Source organism: Amblyomma maculatum, chromosome 8 (assembly GCF_055883805.1).
Source record: "Amblyomma maculatum isolate TAMU_Amacu chromosome 8, ASM5588380v1, whole genome shotgun sequence".
Lineage (NCBI taxonomy): Eukaryota > Metazoa > Arthropoda > Arachnida > Ixodida > Ixodidae > Amblyomma > Amblyomma maculatum.
This window is the reverse complement of record NC_139351.1, coordinates 109,594,608-109,615,426: the sequence shown is the minus strand read 5'-3', so window position 1 is coordinate 109,615,426 and position 20,819 is coordinate 109,594,608. Positions and strand designations below refer to the sequence as shown.

Here is a 20,819-nt window from a genome sequence, read left to right as displayed (position 1 = left end):
ATTCCTGCTTGCTCCTCAATATTTTTGCGGCGGCAACATGTTCATTGTATAAAAATAAGGTTGTCCTCTGCAGCATGCTGAATATTCTGCGAGGCTCCAAGGCCCCATCATTTCACACGCTGTCGACTTCTGTAGTCAGAAATACGGCACTATAATCTGCTTTTTGCTGTCAGTGATTACTGGAAAAGTATAGTCTCTCGATTGCATTTGTCGCGATTATGCTAGGATCCCTGGACTCCTTCACTAAAAATCAAAATTCGGGCTTGTAGAGGAGCTAGTCTTTCCAGCTTGTACTTGTAGTCTGCGTCGGTTACTCAGGAGCAATGAATGCTGGCCCTGAAAAACTATTTGGCAAGTAAACCCGAGGTATTGCGGGTAATCTGCACTAGTTAGGTCGTACGGCATTTTTTTCAACTCTTGAATGTGTCTTGCCATGCTTCGACGCACGCGTGGGTTAAAAAGCATGCGTTCGTTTTATCAGGGATACGACCAATGTGCAGGGGGTGTTCACATAATCACACATGCTTGACTTTGACCATGACTACTAGGCGTTGGCAGGTTACCTTTGCTTTGAAAGCTGGAGCTCTAAACCCGCGATTCCGCGTATTCATTTACTGCGAGAAACGTTTTTCCATCAATGTCAAATCAGCCGGAATCATTGCATCAATTTTCTCTATTTACGAAACTTAAACAATCAATAATGATTATAGTTATGATGTAAAAATAGGGGAACATTTTGCGAGCAACAATTCTTAGCACTGTAACATATTACTCATTTCAATTGTATGCAAGAAGATTTTTTTTTTCACCTAGCCTGAGTGATTAACTCATCGCTCTATGTTCTAGCTACATTTCACTGAAGACCGATTTGAGCCGCCAATATTACACGAACTTGAAAAATAACTAAGGCCCAACGCAGTTCCATCAATTTCCTCTCACCGATCTGTCCTGAAGCAAAGGAAGCCTGCTCGACAGAGACATGAACCTCGCGCTGATAGTAGTTAGTTATTTCTGTGGCTTGCTCTTTTCCCACCTCTATTTATGAGAAAATAAGAAAGTATAAGAATTAAAAGTCAATGTATAGTTGTCTCGTCAGGTATTATCAGGTAATAAGGATATGCCTGACAACGTAAGTCAATGAAAATTGAAGTATATCAATGGGTCATGGGACGGCATCAGATTAAATAGTGATGGTTTTGAATAATGATAGCTAATGATGGTGACTGTTACGGATATTAATAGTAAATGATAATAATAGGCCCGGATAGTGAGGTTATAGTGTTCGTTGCGAATAGTGACAGTTATGATAGATCACTTGACGGCATTAGTAGATATAGTGATAGATAGGATAGCGATAGTTAATTAATTGGCAGTTATATGCTTTCTCATTTCCGCACATTGAAGACTTATGTGACCTTTGTTTTTTTTTAGTTGATTGTTGCGTTCAATGAAATTACGCTCTTTTACATAGCGCATGAGGCCACAGCATGCTTGCCCCAGAACTTTAGTGTGTCGGCAACAGGGCCCACCACTTCTCCCAGTGTACTCTGCTGTCTTTTAACCACACGCGAAGTCAGTGAGTGGTCGCGTACTCATAAAATTATTTAATTCCTCCATCAGCATCATATCAAGACAGCCGTGGCAAACCTGTCCCTTGGCTCAAAGTTTGGTTTTATATAAAATTAACTAATTAACGCAGATTATTGCGGATCGCTAACTAGCACAGTGCCATTACACTTGGCCTAAGCTTTTCAACGGTATATGGTTCGATGTTGCAGCTAAAATTTAGATTTTAATTGCAATTTTCTAAATATTAATTAATTTGGCCCAGTAATTGATCAAAATACATGCACAATTAACCAATAATCCAATCTCATGGTTGATCACGTGGCATATACTATGCTTAGACAGATAGCTTGACAGTAGCGAAATAGACTAAGTCCTGCTTTGACCTTCTCTGATCTTGAAGTTCAATGCACCAGCCTGGATCATTTTCCGAAGTTTTACCGCGGTGACAGATTTCACACTCTAAAAAAAACAAACACAAAGTCAGAGGCAGTACTTGATTAGGTGCACAGAGTAAAGCACCTTATCATGTGACTTAATAAGTGTCTGCAGCACAGAACTCGCCTGAAAGCTTTGTTTATCAGTATTCCCCATTCAAACAGTTCTAAGAAGAAACCAATCAATTCATGAACGTTACTTTCGGCATTCTCAATGCTTTTCTCGCACTTTTTCAAAAATTTTGTGCACTCCTGGAGCGCAGACCTGGCCCAAAAGTTCGCGCTCCACTCACGTCACTGCTGCGGCCGGCCGGCGGGCGCCAAGGAGAAAAAGCGTGTCGTGCGCAGCGCTCGCCGCCCGCCGCGCGAGGAGAATCGAGGAGGAAAGCGCGGTGCGGAGGAGAGTGTCGCTACTTTCAAATTATCAAGGGATTTTAGATGCAGCCTGCTTGTCACGCCACCCATTGCTGATTTCAGTCAACGATGAAGACTGTTTCGAAGGGTGTATAGCCTCGTTCGCGCCAATGGTTTCCAGTACGGCGATCTTTAGGCGGGAGCAACGCAACGACCTTTTACTGCAGCCTCTTGTAGAAGAGACAGAAGGAAGAACGGATTCAGCGCCATTTACTATCAGAGATGGTATTTTATTCAAGAACTACTCAATCGACGTTATTGCCCTCCTTTTGGTCGTCCCGAAAATTCTCCGCGCACCAGTTTTGCACGCTATGCACAATGACATCACATCTGGACATTAGGCTTTCGTCGTACCCTGCACTGAATTCGCGAGCGTTTTTATTGGCCGCAAGTTTATAGCACGACCAAGCAATACGTTGCAACATGTGAACAATGCCAACGACTTAAGGCACACATCGCAACGCTGACAGGCCCTTTGCAGCCCTTGAAACTACTTACTTCACCTTTTGAAAAGATTGGAGTTGACCTGCTTGGTCCTTTTCCAAATACTTTAGAGGGCCGCCGCTGAGTTATTGTGTGTGTATAGACTATCTACGCAGATACCGTTGCTCTTGTTACCGCGAAGGCTGATGATGTTTTGTCATTCCTTCTACACTCTGTTATTCCTCGCCATGGCAATTTACTGCTGATGTCGTAAAAGAAATGCTCCGGCTTTGTAGATCAGACTACCGACGCTCCACACCGTATCACCCTCAGACCAGCGGTCTCACCGAGCGCACCAACTGCACCCTGACAACCATGTTGTCCATGTATGTCTCGTCTGACCATCGCAACAGGGACGCAGTGCTGCCGTATGTGACGTACGCTTACAACACAGCAAATCATGAGGTGACCGGGTATTCCCTCTTCTATTCGCTCTATGCCAGAACTCCCCGCCTTTTCCTAATTCCGATACCATCTTCCCGTTTTCCCCCAACGACAACGCGTCCGTTGCCCAGATACTATGCCGTGCAGAAGAAGCCCGTCGTACAATCCGATTACCTTCTGAATTACGTCATCGCCAAAGTGACGACGGATAACCGTCGTCTCCGCGAGACACAAGTAGTTTATGTGGCTCGGCTAAAACGCTTCCATCGTCGATCTGCCCAATGTTCTCGAGGACGAGAATCGTTTGCCCCCGGGGAAGTTGTTACGCCGCGTAGCGGCTTACTGAAGAGTGGGGGGAAGAATAGAGAGATGCGTGCATACTGATTTGGGCATTGATCCGCTTGCAACCAGCTTTCTTTCGCCAAGCTTTCATCTGCATTACAGACATTTAATCTGCTACACACACACACACACACACACACACACACACACACACACACACACACACACACACACACACACACACACACACACACACACACACACACACACACACACACACACACACACACACACACACACACACACACACACACACACACACACACACACACACACACACACACACACACACACACACACACACACACACACACACATATATATATATATATATATATATATATATATATATATATATATATATATATATATATATATATATATATATATATATATACACGTGTGTTTTTGTGTGCGTACGATCAGAATCAGAGATCCCCCAGCGAAAAAACCATATGAGTCACAATAACCTCATACAGATTTCTCATACTAAACTAATACTAAACTCGTATAGATCTCATATAATCTCATACAAATATCATTCAACGTATGAGAAATCTGTATGAGGTTATTGTGACTCATATGGATTTTTTCGCTAGGGTCAGAATGAGGAAACAAAAGCGTACTGATTTCAAAATATCATTCGTTTTCCAATATGGTCACTGACTACGAGACCTCCAACGTAAACGTCAGGTATACTGAATTATCGCGCGCAACACAAGCGCTCTTTTGTCAGGACCAAAAAAACAAGAATAGAGAATGTTCAAACTTAGGAGGTGCGTTTATTACGCTGGGCGAAATTTACATTATTTCTTTATTTTTTCCCAAAAATTTTAGGGGATAACGGGGGCGATGCGCCTATTTTGAGACTGCGTCCCTTATATGAGTAATCGCGAGGCATACGCATATATACCTGGCGGGGAGGGAGTTGGAAGGACTGGCCTGCAGCAGCAGCCTCTAACTGCCAGCTCCGCACTTAAAGGCGCGCATGTCTCCTCGTATTGCGGCCGCTGCTATGTGCCTTTCCCCCGCCTTGTCTCGGGCGATGACAACAGAGGAGGTGCTTCGCTATGCACGAGAAAAACACTAGGAGGAAATGAAAGGAAAAGGAAATTGCGTCTCCATGGCCTTGGCCTCGATGCCTCTCTGCAGAGAAGGAGCAAGGATGATAAAAAAAGCACTCGTATGGTCTGGCGGGGCGCGATTATTATATGAAGAGGAAGTGGCCGTACACGACGGGACGGCGCTCGTGCGGTTAGTTATGGAAGGCACGGCCTGACGGCGTGCTGTGCGAGATATGAATGGCCATCTCCACCAAGATGGTGTCGAGACATGGTAGTACATCTTTCTTGAGAGCCATAGACTTCTATGGCTCATCAATAAGCCTTTGTCTCTGGCCCTGCTTTTTCCCCCTTAATGGTCTTTCCAGACATTTCGGGTGTTCCGTAAAAAGGAAACGTTAATTGCACGTCAGAAGGAGCCAGATGAAGCTGTCAGTCATGGACGCAGCGTAAAACGTGAGATCGTTGTGTACGTTGCCACTAATGAAGGTTCAAGTAAAGAGCCTACTTAAGCGGAAGAACTGAAAAGAGAAATAAGAGGAACAACACGCTTCTAGCATGGAGATCTAACGCACGACAGACGCAGATTCACCTGGGAATTACGGTGATGCTTGACACACCCACAATCTTTTTCAAATGTTTAGAGCCCAAGGGTGCTTGCTTTTAAGTCGTGTAGTGCGGCTTCGGCACCATTCCTCTAAAGCCTACAGTCGGAAGGGGGAGGACAAAAATCCTTCTTCCACTCAGGAGATTTCCAACCTTGGGGGTATACATTACGAGAGAGTTGGTCAGAGAAATAACTCAAGTTACCGACATTCTAGTGGAAATTAAGAAGAAATGGACATGGGCAGGACATATGTAATGCGAAGAGAGGATAACCGATGGTCGCTGAGGGTAACTAACTGGATTCCAAGGGAAGGAAAGCGTAGCAGGGGGCGGCAGAAAGTTAGGTGGGCGGATGAGATTAAGAAGTTCGCAGGGGTCAAGTGGATGCAGCTAGCACAGAACCGGGTTAAGTGGAGAACTATGGGAGAGGCCTTCGCCCTGCAGTGGGTATAATCAGGCCGATTATGATGATGATGATGATGATGATTACGAGACGGTGCGGCTCAAGAGCGAATTTCTTGGTCTCAATTGGCTTTCTACAAGGGTGTACGTGTTCATTTTCCTGTGCTATCAGATTGACTGCTGAAGGCGACAATAAATTCGATTTCATGCATATTTTCTTTTAGAGCGGGAAGTTTGAACCGTCAGGACTCGACTGGCTGCATTTTTCAGAGTGAGTGAAGGTATATCAGCACGAGCCATATTCGTATTTCCCACACTTTATCGTGGTGCGTATAGTGCGTGGCCTGTGACGTCTTCATTGTCATTTTCTAAAAAACCTTCGTACTGAATTTCAGATACCACTCATCTTGATACATCTTCTCAGCCTAGCTCTTGGCTTGGCTAGCAGGGCTATTGGGTGAAGGTCCGAATTAAAGCAAATTTTGAAGCACCCACAGAATAGAACCAATTTAGGAGCAGTCTGGAGATAAAAATGCCCCATTAGGAAGTACGCTGTAGCAATAGATCATTGATTTAGGAGCAGTCTGCAGCATGCAGTTTAGAGTTCGTAACTCTCTTTGGCTCACAAACAGTACCAAAGAACCTGAGTGCTATGTAAAAACGTGATACAGCATTACGTGAGTTATTATTGGTACATAGTCGCACGTGACATGCTCTTCGAGTATAACTCACACCCCTTTCAGTCACACCGCAGGGCAGATTAGGGGAATATCCCTGGGCCCGATCTCTAGCTGTTGATCGCTTAATAGCTCCATTCCTTCCTTTCTTGCTCCCTGTTCCCACTTGGAGTCTTTGGGCATTGTGGCCTTCAAAATAAGCTTCATCTTTTGAGACCAAATAGTTTATCCATTGATTAGAGTGCAGAGTGCAGAAGAACCACGGGCAGGGACCATTGTTTTTTTCTAGGTCCCAACAACAGGTATAGCAAGAGCAGAAGTCGAAGTCTGGCGAAGGAGGATTTGTGGATTTATTCATTGTAAGCAGCATATGGTTCAGTTTTAAGATTGTGAAAAAATGCGGTTCAATAAATATTTTTCAGAAATTTTCCAAAATTTCTTGGTATGTTTATGCCATATGATTAAAGAGGGGACACGTTTGTAAAATATGTCGTAAAACGTTCAGTATTTGTAGTTGAAGAAAACGAATTTTGAATATACTAGAGATTACATTTCCTCGAATGCGCTGACGTGTGACTGTTCAGTTTTCTTTAGGATTATCAGAAGGCTCTATTAAACCTTCTCCAGATTTACCTCTCCAGTCTTTATTTACTGAGCAGCTCTGTCTGCCCCATGAAAACCAAAATTAAGCCTCCATACCCTGCGAACAGTAAAAGCAGTCCGGACTTGATCACTCCCTGTGCCACCTCGAGCGCCATTGTGGCCTGTTGCGAATAAGAAAAAAAAAAATAATTATAAACGGGGTTTGGCTCGACTAGGCATTCTAGCTCCGCTTAAATCGATTAAGAGGCGCGAAAGCAGCGTTTGATTTCACATGATTCTGCCTGGTTGTTTATCATTAAAAAACTGGCACAGTTTAGTAGAGCGTTAAATACTTTTAGTTGGCTTGGTTTCTTCTTGATGGACACCAGTACCTATAATTAACGCAAACAATCGAAGGTAAATATGTAGTTGGTTCGAATTCCTGTCGCTAACTAAGCCTAACTAAGGTGATATGGTATGCCGACACCCTAAACGCTGCACAATAATGATCGATTACGTCACAATTTTTGCACCAAATCACAATATATCTTGTTCCCACTCGGCGGTCACACTTTCTACACACACCACGGAGGAGCCAAGTAAGGCTTTCAGACTTTCGCCTTAAAACGCATTAAGGTTCTGCCACTGAGCCTTCTTTAGAACCACAGGTTTTAACTTCCTTCCGCGGACGCGGATTTCAGTTGCAACGAAAAAGCAAGTTCGAGATTTGGGTTAGGTTAGGAGCGAAGACTACGTGTCTATGAATTTACGTTATAATTTTATCCCAAGTAGCATTTACGATACAAACAACATCGCCCAGATACCATTGACAAGAGCCGACGCAGCAAGGCACCTTCGACTGCTCGCCCGAAACGTGACTAGTAAATCATGCTCTACGCCTGGAGGCTAGATATCCCACTCTCACCACTTTGACCAATTACTTCAACTACGGTTACCATTCGGCCTTCCTTGCTGTGATGCTGCAATGCTGTGTCACCTGTGACTAGGAGTGGCGTTTACAAACGCCAATTCATATCTCATCGGAATGGCAGATGCTCCAACGTGTGAGCAGGCTGGGTGTGATGAAAAGATTGCGCATACTCTCGCGCTCTCACTGAAGCTAGTGCTGTGGGCCCTTGGACGACACCTTCGTCAGAAAGGAAAGCAGTGAAGGCACTTCTTAAGTTTTTAAAGGACTCGGGGTTGAGTTCTAGAATTTAAGTGTACTCTTTCTACCCTCTTTTACTAGAGATCTCTGGACATGTGACAGACTCCTTACCTTGGCGCTCTTTCTTTCCTTTTTCTAACTCTGTTCCCCTCCCCACGCGTATAGCCTACTGGATATCACTATGGTTAACCTTCCTGCCTTTCTTTTCTACTATTTCTCTCTCTCTTTAACGCCCCGAAGATACTCAGATAAAGAAAAAACGCCGTAGACCACTGCGAAAATTTCGACCATCTGGGGTTCTTTAACGGTCACTGACATCGCACAGCACACGGACGCCTAGGTTTTCGCCTCCATCAAAAAGTGGCTGCCGCGGCCGGGATTCGATCCTGCATCTTGGGCAGTGCAGTCGAGCACCTTAACCGCTGCACTATATACCACGGCAGGCTCATAGTCATGGTTGGTCAGTCATAGTTACCGTGCCTGACGTCATAACAGCTCAATGTAGATGTCGCCACTCCTAACATATGTCTGAACACTGCAGGCGTTGCCACGTACAATAACAGTGCTGGCGCCACTACATGTCCACGAGAGTGAAAAGCCACTTTCCTGAGAACCAGGAAATGGACTCCGAGAGAGAAGTGCATCTTACGCGCCGCCTATAGCCGTCGGCCGGAACCTCTTGGGACACAGCAGCAGCAAGGGCTTCACTGATGATGTCCTGCTGAACGTTAGGATCTGGGCTGCAGAGCAAAGCCTGCCAGGATTCGAGCTGTCGTACTGAGTCGGACCTGTCCACGCCATGGTGACCAAGGATGCTGCCTCGTCGCAAAATTAGCACTTTGACCTGAAGACGTCAGCAGTAGTAGTAGTAGTAGTAGTAGTAGTAGTAGTAGTAGTAGTAGTAGTAGTAGTAGTAGTAGTAGTAGTAGTAGTAGAAGACTTTATTCAGGCGCAACACTTAGACGCCTAATACATCGATTGCGTGCTGGACGAGCAAGCGCTGTTCTTCAACATCAGCACCAAGACAGTCCATCCAGGTCCAGGTAGTATGGGAGGAGGTGGGAAAGAATCCCGATTGCAACGCAACTGGACATGAAAATAGGCAATGGGAAATGTTGGCATAAGGGGAAGGGCAGTTGGGGCATGATGAATCACGACGGAATTTGTAGATATATAGCCGTGCAGGGGTTAATTATGACTGTATTCAGCTGTATCTGCCGAAGAATATGAGCCTCCCGAAAGGAGAGGTCCGGGTGAGGGTCGGGGTAGAGCTTGCGGTCTAAGCGAGCAGCAACGTAATATTCGCTGACGGTGGCGCGAAGAGACAGTCTCGACCCGTCCCCCAAGGATCTTGGCCAGGGGTTGGACGGTGCCCGGTTACGAGTTTCAAGGGCGAGCTGGTTCGCCAGCTTATTGCCGTCAATCCCCGAGTGTCCAGGGATCCATCGGAGGAAGTCGAGGCAGGTCTGCAGCGCAACAAGTGCAGCCTCGAGCTCCGTGGACAGATGATGTGTTAGACTTTTAGACTTAATGGCACTGATAGCAGTCTGGGAGTCAGTGTATATAATATACTGAGGCACAGGTGGGAGAGAATGGAAACTTTGAATGGCATGAATGATGGAGAGGACCTCAAGCGAGATAATATCCCGAGGGTGGAGAAAGTGGCCGCTAGTGTGTGTGACAGGGGCAGATAGACGAGGATGAAAGAGGACCTGGCTTCCGGACCCGCGAAGAGCCACATAAGAGGCATCCGTGTAAGCGACTCCATGGGTATTGAAGGGCGGACTATGATGAGAGGGAGCAGCATGTCGGCGGCCAACATGCAGGACCGCCGACATTTTGGCTGGAAGAGGAAGTGTACGGAGATTATAGTGGCCTCCTGAGGGGAAGGAGTTGGCAGAGGGACTTACTGGATGGGGGAAGTATTAGCCTGGTTGAGAAGTCAGCGTCCATGAACTGTGCCGAAGAGGTGAGCTATCTGTCGGTCGCGGTGAAGGGAAAGGAAACTGTGAAGGGGATGAAAAAGCCCGGTGGCATAAAGCTTATCGGTGGAAGTGGTTATGGGAAGACAAAGGGCAGCTTTATAAAGGCCGCGAAGAGCTGTTGCAAGTGCGTCTAGCTGGCTCTGGGTGAATGAAAGATATGGTATAAAGTGAAGGAATTTGTTAAGAGCCAGCGTGTGAGCCAGTCGACAGGCGTGAGCTTCCCTCAGGCCAGAGGACCGTCTCACAACTCGGCGAAATAAATGGGTGAATGACTGACAGGTAGCAACAACCGCATGGAGAGCCCGGACATTTTTGGCGGCATGCAGAGGCATGTTAAGAACGCGGTATTGAGAAACTTTGGGGATTAGGGAGCCGCCCAAGGTAAGGGAGATCAGTGAGCTGTGAGCTCGTTGATAAGCAGAGTGAGTCAAAAGTAGGAGTTCTGACTTCTTGGGCGCGGGAGACAGGCCTGCATGGTCAAGAAAGCAGGAAATGATATCCAATCCCTGCTGAATGGTGTCTTAAACGTGACCAGTAGATCCGCGCGAGCACCACAGTGTGATGTCGTCGGCGTAAAAAAAGTGCTGAAGATCGGGAATAGACGATAACTGAACCGCGAGAGGAGCCATGACGATATTAAAAAGGGTTGGGGAAAGAACGGCACCCTGCGGGGTACCGCGGGTTAGACGGTGGGGTGTAGAAGTGAAATTCAGTGCTCGGAAACTGGCCTCGTGAATAGAAACAAAAGCTCGAATGTAGTTATACATGCGGGAGCCGCAGTCGGTGCTGGATAGGCAGGTAAGAACATGGTGATGGGAGACGCAATCGAATGTCTTGCGGACATCGACTGTGACCATGGCGTGAAGATGATAGCTACCACAGGCGAAGAAAGTATGCTGGAGTATAAGGAAAAGGTCCTGTGCAGATACGTGGGGGCGGAACCCAATGAGGGTATGAGGGAGCTAGTTCGATGCATCCAAATGCCGACTAAGCCCAGTGATGCGCCATTCTTTCCATCGTCTTGCCGACACAGGAGGTCGGAAAAATAGGCCGGAGATTTGAAAGGGCTGGAGGCTTACCAGGATTAGGAATGAGAGAAATAGGTGATGAAGTCGGATAGCGTTTCGTAGTTTGATGCCTGGGATCCGATCTCATTGAAGCTCACCGCGTGGGCGGAAAATCACGCGAAGTGCTTCTGGAGGAAGTGATGGCCGTTGTTTGCTGCGAATTGGGCTGCGACGCGCGTTGCTTTTGTTGCGGGTGGTGAACGAGTTGGAGCCGCGCCGTCCGTCGGCGTGAATTTGCCGACGCGTTCAGAGTGCCAGGGTGAGCGTCTCCAGTCCCGCTATGAAGTTACGAGCGGACTTGTCGGGCTTCTGCTTCCTTAGCTGCACGGGTCTTGTACGAGCCATGGAGAGCTGTAAGCCATTTCTTAGAATGCTTTTCTTGTTGCGTGATGGGTCGTCCTTCCACGGGGATCTGCCGGCTGTGCCGGATGGTTGACTGGGAGATGCAGTTGTTAGGCTTAACATGGCTGCTCACCGGCGCTGCACTGAGCCGGTTCACAAATAGCGAAAGTCCGTTTTAGGCTCGTCTTGAGCGGTTTGTAGGAGATCATCGAGCACTTATGTAGCTTGTCAGATAACTCTATAGGCCGCTAGGAAACTTGTGGCAGGAAAACAACGCACCTGTCGATGGAGCCGATGTGCAGAGCGTCCGGCGGGGTTAACTCAGGTCAAGAGAGAAAGAGAGAGATATTTTAATGGCAACAGGAGATGTCTGCCTGGTGGTAAGCCTAGCATGCTACTCCTGATGAGGGTTGAGGGATGAGGGTGACAGATTGTGGGAGAGAAGGGGAAATAAATGAGAAAAAAAAGAGAATCGTTGTCGCACACTTTCACACGCACATAAGCAGGTCAAGGTCATTCCACCTTTTTAAATGTGAAGTAGTCAAACAAATTTACCTTGGCTTATACATCGGGTAGTGAACCTTCCGCTTTAAAGACGGCAACGCTCGTAGGCAGAGAAAAGATAGGGCAAAAATGTAGGTAGGCAAATGCTGGGAAGCGAACAAGGAATTCAGTCAGCCAGCGAGGGGACCATTGCAGCTCCCGCAAGCACAAAGGGTGAGGTATTTAATTGTTGGTTTGACTTTAATTGTGGCTGGATTGTAGTTCCATCAGTATTTCATCCCCTCTTCCTTTGACAGCTGTTTAAATTGCCTGTTTTCAGCGCTAAGCAAAGTCAAAGCACATGAAAGAAAGGCTTTTTTCTCGCGCACCTGGTGCTTAAATATCAAGCGCCATCTGCGAACCAGAGAAGTGCAGAGAGAGAGAGAAAAAAAAACAACAACTTTATTCCTCATCGATTTAGATTGTTTTCGCCTTGGGCTGAATTCAGCTGCTCCAGGTGGCCGGCAGTCCAAGTCTGTCAGCGACCTCTTGCGCTCTTGCTGGCCCGGGACTGGACGTCTGAGTCCCGGCTGGCGAGAACAGCTTCCCAGTGTTCTAGCGAGGGAGATGGTACTAGATCTGCCGGAGGCGGATCCTCCGCACAGTCCCAGATTATATGGTCTAAGGTAGCAGGCTCGCCGCACAGTTGGCTGTATGGATTTACTAAGTCGGGAAAGAGTTTTGCATACGTCCAGGGGTTTGGCTGCAACCGTGTTTGCAGCCGCCGCCACGTGGTAGCCTGCTCTCGGCAGAGCGAAGCATGCGAAAGAGGCAGGCTCGCCCTGAGCTCTTTGTAATATGTGGTAATGACCTGGTACGTATTCAGGGACTCACCCCGTCGGGAGTCCGAGATCCCCTCACCAGCTCGGCTGACAAAACCTCAAGCATATTGGTGAGTGGCCTAATTCCCCGGGACGCCCGAGTGAGCTGAGACACACAAGAGATCCACTACGTTCCTATCTTTTGGCAACGTGCTAAGAATTTTGAATGCAGTGGCGGAGATACGACCCCTGTCGAAGTTGCGAAGGGCCGTTTTGGAATCAATGAGAATGGTGCTGGTTCCGTTTTGAACAATTCCTATAGGGCTATTGCGGCCTATTCTACTCGGCCCGTTACCACCGTAGCTGCTACCCTGCGGGAAATGCTCACCACACTCACAGCGAAAGCCTCCTTTCCTCTAACGTTGTATTTTGCCGCATCAACATACACGACACTATCATCCCCTTGATACTTTTTGCCTCGTCTTCACCCTGGCCCTCCTCCGACGTTCGTGGCGATCCGCTTGCATGTTCTTGGGGAGTGGTTTGACCCGAATGCGTTCACGCATCTCCACCGGTAAGATCACCTGGCTGGAAGGCTCCTCGCCCCTTATACCTAAGCCTCTAAGAATACACAGTCCCGCCTCAGTCTGCCTGAGCCGCTGATCTTGAGATGTCAATTGTGCCTCAATGAGCTCTTCGAGGATGTTGTGGACCCCTAGTGACAAAAGTCTCGCGCTGGACGTGTTTGTGGGCAGACCGAGAGCCGCTTTGTATTCCTGCCTTATCAGGCAATTCAATTTTTCACTATCGGCCTTTTTGAGGTCAAGGTAGGGGGTGGCATACACGAGCCGACTGAGGACAAACGCCTGAACGAGCCGACATGCGTCGCGTTCTCCCATAACTTGTCGCCTAGTCGCCACGCGCTTAATTAGCCGTATGGTCTGTTGGATCGAGGTCGACAACCTTTCCAGCGTTACCTTGTTGCACCTGTTGGATTGTATAAACATCCCAAGCACCCGTATCGTTTCTACCTCCGGTATTTCGTTTCCCTGGATTTCTAGCTGGATCTTGTTCGGCTTTGTTTTGCAAACCCTTTCGTTATTACGGATGACCAACAGTTCCGACTTTTGTGGGGAGCAGTCCTGCTCAACGGGCGAGGGCGTCTACGACACCCGCCGCCTATTGTAGGGCTTCCTCGATTTGCCCGTCTGATCCCTGACTCACCTAAATCGTGACGTCATCAGCGTATAGGGTGTACGTGTCTAATGCCGTGCATGGCGTCAAGCTTTTTAGGGAACGTGATCAGCGCAGCTTTGAGTAGAAAGGAGGATAACACTGACCATTGCGGGGTGCCCGTTTTCTAGTGGTATGCGTTCGACTTGAGTTCCCCTATGGTAAGCTCCGCAGTCCTGTTGGACAAAAGATCTCTTATATAGTCGCAGGTGTGTCGCCCTACGTTTAGTTCCAAGAGGCTGGACAATATAGCCTCGTGGGAGACGTTATCGAAAGCTTTCTTCAAATCCAACCCCAGGATGGCCCGCGTACCGTGACCGTTCCCTGAGTCTATGATGTCCTGCGTGGACAGATGCGGCATAAACCCGATCATTGTGTGCGGCATGGTTTCTACGTAGTTCTGCAAACGCGTGAGAAATACGTGCTGCATGAGCTTAACCAGGCACGACGCAAGGGAAATAGGTCGAAGGTTTTCGATGTTGAGCTTTTTGCCGGGCTTTGGTATAAAAGTGACTCTAGCATGTTTCCATGCCGGTGGAAGGTTCCCCCCTTCCAGCACCTGTTCATATATTCTGTTAAAGCCTGGACCGAATCGTCATCTAGATTTTTAAGGATTTTGTTAGTTATTCCGTCCAGCCCCGCCGCCGAGGTCGTCCGGAGTTTCTCCATCGCAGCTATCACCTCACCTCCGTGGTGGCGATATCCGCGTCTAGTACCTCATTCTCCACCCTAAAATATCGAGGGGGTGCCTTCCCATCTAGTGTCGTGTTGATGTATTTACCCTTCAAGTCCTCTAGTATAGTTATTCGCCCGTCCCCATCGTACTGATCTACGATGTGGTTCAAGCGCGTCCTAGCCGCGGACTTCGTCTTTGTCGAGTCTAGAAGGTGCCGCAACAGAAGCCACGGTTTCTTATTTCCAGTTGCCCATTTATTCCGTCGCATATCTGCCCCCACTGTTGCCTGTTGAGTTCATTGGCGTGATCTTCAATCTCCCTTTGTAGTTTTGAAATGCGGAGTCTGAGCTTCCTATTGTGCTTGGCCGACTTCCACCTGCCCAAAAGGGACGCGTGCGCCTCCCATATGTGCATGAGCCCTTTGTCTGCCGCGGGGTGTTCTTCAGTGGTGTCCGCCTCTCCGGTGGCCCGCTCAGCGTCTTGCTTAAGATCGCTTATCCAGGCATCCAAATCGGATTTTGCACCAAATGTTCGCGCTTCCCTCATTTTGCGGAATCTATATCCCAGTCTCGGAAAGGAACAGCAGTTTACATTAGGTAGCGAAATACTGGAAGTAGTAGGCGAATATGTCTACTTAGGACAGGTAGTAACCGCAGATCCGGACCATGAAAAGGAAATAACAAGAAGAATAAGATTCGGATGGAGCGCATTTGGCAAGCACTCGCAGATTATGACTAGCAGCTTACCGGTATCGCTCAAAAGGAAAGTATACAACAGTTGCATCTTGCCTGTACTCACCTATGGGGCTGAAACGTGGAGGCTAACCAAGAGAGTTCTACTTAAGTTGAGGACAACCCAGAGGGCTATGGAACGAAAAATGGTAGGGGTAACATTAAGAGATAGAAAGCGTGCAGAGTGGGTCAGAGAAATAACTCAAGTTACCGACATTCTAGTGGAAATTAAGAAGAAGAAATGGACATGGGCAGGACATGTAGTGCGAAGAGAGGATAACCGATGGTCGCTGAGGGTAACAAACTGGATTCCAAGGGAAGGAAAGCGTAGCAGGGGACGGCAGAAAGTTAGGTGGGCGGATGAGATTAAGAAGTTCGCAGGGGTCAAGTGGATGCAGTTAGCACAGAACCGGGTTAAGTGGAGAAATATGGGAGAGGCCTTCGCCCTGCAGTGGGTATAATCAGGCTGATGATGATGATGATGATGATATCCCAGTCGGTTATTCTTGCCGGAGGCGTTTTGCGTTTGTGCTGCGCTGTTTCAAAGGTAACTGAAACAACATAATGATCGCTGCCCACTGGTACTCCCGTATTCACCATTCAGCCCTCTAAACGTTCCTCGTCAATATGAGGTCAGGGCTCGCGTCTTTACTAATGCTATTGACTATACGGGTCGGTTGTTGAGTGTCGCTCAAGATGGTTAGGCCTAGGTCTTGAATGATTTCCCATAGTTTCGTGCCTTTCGGGTCGCCTTTGAGATATCCCCACGTTGAAAGTCGCGCGTTAAAGTTCCCAACAATGACAAGTCGCGCCTTACCCACAAGCTTTGCCATTCGCCCGAGGAGGTCCGGGACGCCCGCGCTCCTGTCCTTAGGAGAGCTGTATACATTAAGGATGTATAAGTTTTGTTCCCCTTTTTTCTTGGATACCACTTATACTAAGGTGTAATCTAAATTAGCTTCATCTATTTCATCCTGGATCGTTATGATATTCCTGTGAACTAAGAGAGCAGAACTTGTTTCCCGGAAAACACATCACTCAAGCGCAAAGCGCGCGAACGCTTCCACAGGTTCGGTGCAGGTAAAGCTTCTGTCAAATTACTGTATTGAGCAGAAACGCGCATTAGCGATCAACATATCCAAGGAAACGCCTGCTGTTGCAGCTGTAGCCGCTGTGGCTGCGTCCCGCAGGCAGGCAAACTAACTAGCAAACGCGTGAAACCATAACCAAACGACCAAACAACCAAACCACGATCGCTACGATGTTCGCGTGCGCAAAAATTCCAGAACTCTCGCAACTACTAGTGAGAGGAGCTTTTTATGGTAAAATGTTCCCAAAATCTCACTACCCTAGACTAAAGGCTTTCACTGAAATACTGCCGCCTCGACCTACTTCGCCGCTGCGAACGTTCTTGGCTCCTGCCTTTATTTTCTCGGTTTATATGTTTCACATACCGCGCGCCAGGTGGCCTGCGTTCCTTTTCTGCTCTTCCGCTCGCGTCTGCTTCTCTCCCGGCGCAATCGACGGCGCTTTCCGCGCTCGCCTGTTGACCGAGGTAGCGCGAAGTGCAAGCGGCGTTGAATCGTCGATAGTGTGGGCGGCACGTTGAAATCGGCGTTTTACGGCTCTTGTTTCATTTCCGTTCTGCGACAGGTCACTCTGCGCTAGGCGGGGAACCTCCCGATGCACTTGCCGTATCCGGCGGTAAACGAGCGCTGGTAGTAGTGAGTCGCATTCAGTGAGCGAGTACTCAGAGTGGACGGGTCAGGCGAGGCATGTCGACAACACCGGACCTGTTGCCGGCCGAAGCGCCGGCACCGCGACTTTGCCACTTGATCAAAATACCGACGTTCGACGGCTATGGCTTCAACCTGCACGCTGAGAAGTCGCGGCCGGGTCAGTTCATCGGCAAGGTGGACAGCGGTAGCCCGGCCGAGCTTGCCGGCATGCTCGAAGGGGACCGCATCGTCGAAGTGAACGGCGTCAACATCGCCAGCGAAAGCCACAAGCAGGTGGTTGAGCGGATCCGGGCCGTGCCTGACGAGACACGTCTGCTTGTGGTGGATAGCGCGACGGACGCCTGGTACACTGAACACAAGCTGGTGCCCCGATCGACGCAGGATAACGTGCGCTACATTCGGACTCCGACAGACGACAGCAACAAGTCGTCGCCGACGCCACCGAATGGCCACGCACCACAGGAGGCCGTGGCCGACTCGCTTCCTTCTACGCAGGTGAGACGACGCTCGACCTTGTGCAGTTGTTGAACCTCGTTATAGCGCGTAATCACCGCGATCATAGTTCAGTATTAAAGATTGAAATAATTTTCCCGTGCAGAATCCCTTCAAGTGTGTTCGTCCCGACTCGAGATCGAGATTGTTTCTTTTTTATTTTGTATGTGTACGTTGTCATTATTCTGCATGACTTCCGAGAGTGCTAGTTAACGGCTGAATGAGCTTCAACACATTTACGTAACTGTCTAGTGGTAGCACGGCAGCGCTCGACGCATGCATGACGGACCGTTGTCGCAATTTCTCAAGTTTCCTTCTAGTAACATTCCGGAAGAATAGAGGAAAAATAACTGAAAACACCGGGCGCTCGGCAGGAAAACGTCGCTGGCGGCCACGGGATTGCAGCAGTGCATGGCGCTTATTGCAGTACCACTTGGAAATATCGCCGTGTGTGCAACGAAACACTGATTTCGACAAACGACCACGTGTTGACTCACTCGACCTTCGTGATTGTTGCTTGAACGTTACTAAAGAATAGTTAGTATGGTTTAATTGCTCTGTCATTATCAAAACAAAACTGGCAGGTGGATGTGCACTTTAATAGAGCTTTGCTTGCTAGCGACAGACATTTATTTATTGCTTGAGATGGGAAAAAGAGTCCAGGTAATCACTTGTTGTAGGGTACGAATGCCTGATTGGTTGTGTCCGACGCCGGAATCGTAATTGCCTAGTGTCCGGAAGAAAGACTCGGGTGGCATCCACTTCACGGGATGAGGTGACGTCATTAAAGTGAATGGCTTTTTTTTTTTTTTTTTTTTTTTGTGGTTAATTTCGTATACGATCAACTGGCAACGCCTCTGGACGAATGTTCTTCCGGATGAACAAGCAAAAAAAGAAGGAAACGGCGAGTTTTCCTGTCTTGATTGGAAGAGAAGCTCGTCTCAGCAACGTCCGCCAGGAACAACCCCCCAACGCGGCCGGCGACCTTGATACTTGAAAATTTCGTGTCCAAGAGGATCCCGGTCGCAGCCGGTTTTTACGCGGCAAACTGATTTCCATCAGTGCCGTGTGCGGCGCAGATCCTCGCTCGCTATGTTGTGTGTAGTGAGTGCACCGATTCGGCCGCTCCGGGCCACGGAAAAAGAAGCAATTCAGAAGACGGTTCTCGGGGAGTGGCGGAGGTAGTTTGGCGAATGGGTTTCAACTTCTTGACGCTTCGCTTCATTGGAGATGCTCGTTTTTTGTTTGCCGTGTATTCAGAAAAATCCACGCTTGAACGAGAAAGCAAAACCGAGAAATAATAAGAGCCCCCGCGCTGCGAGCAACGTAGCCGGTTTCATGATAAATGAGTCACTGCTCGGTGCTTTTTTTCCTCATCCAGGAATTCATTTTGGCTTCTGTCCTGTTTTTGTTTTCCTTTGTGTCTGGCGTATATAGCAGTTTCGCGAACGGGCTTACGGAATCGGGCCCTTACACCACTTCTCATTCCAACTTTGTTCCTGGCGTTGTCTGACTAATATTCCCGTGCATATGAGTGGAATGCGGCGCAGGGCTTGTTTTGAGTTTTAGTTTTCGAAATAAAAGATTGTAAATAACATAGCAAAGCCGCATGCTGGCAGGAATAGAAGCACGCGGAACATTCATTAAAGAAATGGATACAGCTAGCTTAAAGGAGCATTTGCTAATTATAGACAGTGGCACGCAGCCTGCGTATTACTCCGTTGAACAATAGACTGAATCAATTTTTTTATATTTTAATGCACCAGACAAGCCAGAAATATGAAATTCTTGAGCTTATTATTTGGTCTGGTTGGTAGTTTGCTTTTTATTTAGGCAACCAGAAAGGCCTCAACTGTTCTGTTGCGGAGCAATTGTGTGTGATGCTTACTGCAGACGTGAGTTGTACCCGACTGTTGCTTTGCTGGCGGTGTTAGTAATATGACTAATATAACTTCCCAGCTCTGTCAGTATCGGTAGAGAGCACCCCTTGTATCGTGGGTTAAGATGCGAGATGGCTTGTTAATCGGGTATACGGATGTTAAAGGGCAGTTAATACAGTCGGAAGAGTGTCAGTGTCTTCAAGCACTTGCACGCTCACTCAACTACCCGTATGACACAAGCGAATTTATTGGTGCTCGTACTGTGCCTGTATTTCCGCCGTCTTTGGCCGAAAAAAACTGTCCGCAGCTTGACACAGTTGCTTCACTCTCGCACCGGTCAAAAACCGCCATTGAATTGTTTCATCTAGTATAGCAATGCTCTTGCAGCTGTGCGCCGAAGCCCTTTGCCGTGAATTCTATAGTGAAGACGGTCTTGGAGTCCAGCGGCAGTTTCGGACGCTTTTGAACTTATTTGCTGTGGTGTGGGGTTCGAATACCGCGGCGATGTTGAGACAGAAGTCTGTAACTGTAAGCTGTTCCCGTGTTTTGGTCGCCTAGGAATGCTACAGTCTCCTCGACGAATGATCTAGCTTCCTTAATCAATTTCGATGCGCATAGCATTATGTCTTCCCTTGTGCGAAAAGCCGGCTGCGTTGTTGTTTACGTCAGTGCCTAGGAAAATAGATCAGCAACTGCACAACAACATAGACTGGTGATGTTTTGAAGCACCGCTATGACACACGGGTGTAGGTAAAAACGTTCCCAGAAAAAAAGGTCCCCGGAAAAAACGTCCCCGGAAGAAACGGCCCCTGGAAAAGCGGTAGCTAGGAAAAAGCGTTCCCAAGGCAAAAAGTTGCCTTAAGCTTGATTTCTTCCGGAACTCACGAGAAAAAAAAAAAAAAAAGACACAATTTATGCCTCCTTTCTTGGCTTTGAGTTAAATGTAATCATCATTTGGAACCTGCGTCCTCTGTGCGTCCGAAATGTCTACAAGAACTGCGTAAAAGCATGGTGAAAGAGCCATCTGGCTCTTTATATGCTGCGTGCTTCTGAACTCCGCAGCTCGTTAAGCAAGAATATTACAGGCCTAATCAGCTGAGAAAGGTACAAGCGGATCGGCGTGTGGTAGTCTCGTGGAACCGCCCAAAGCAGATGTCACTTAAATTACATCCCAGACCGTCTGATGACGAGGTTCAATCGCTCTTCTGATGATCGTGTAGAATGGTGATAAGGGTTATGATGGTGTAA

The 20,819-nt window shown here is 47.9% G+C and overlaps 1 protein-coding gene across 1 annotated transcript in view; it reads left to right on the top strand.

The window, feature by feature from the left end:
* Positions 1-16,960: 16,960 nt before the first annotated feature.
* Positions 16,961-20,819, top strand: part of LOC146182160 (Na(+)/H(+) exchange regulatory cofactor NHE-RF2) — a 60,250-nt gene continuing 56,391 nt past the window's right edge. Inside the window, exon 1 of the mRNA XM_084577170.1 lies at positions 16,961-17,694. Coding sequence (XP_084433296.1) covers positions 17,236-17,694 — 459 coding nt within the window. The 5' untranslated portion in view covers positions 16,961-17,235. The remainder of the gene's footprint in view (positions 17,695-20,819) is intronic.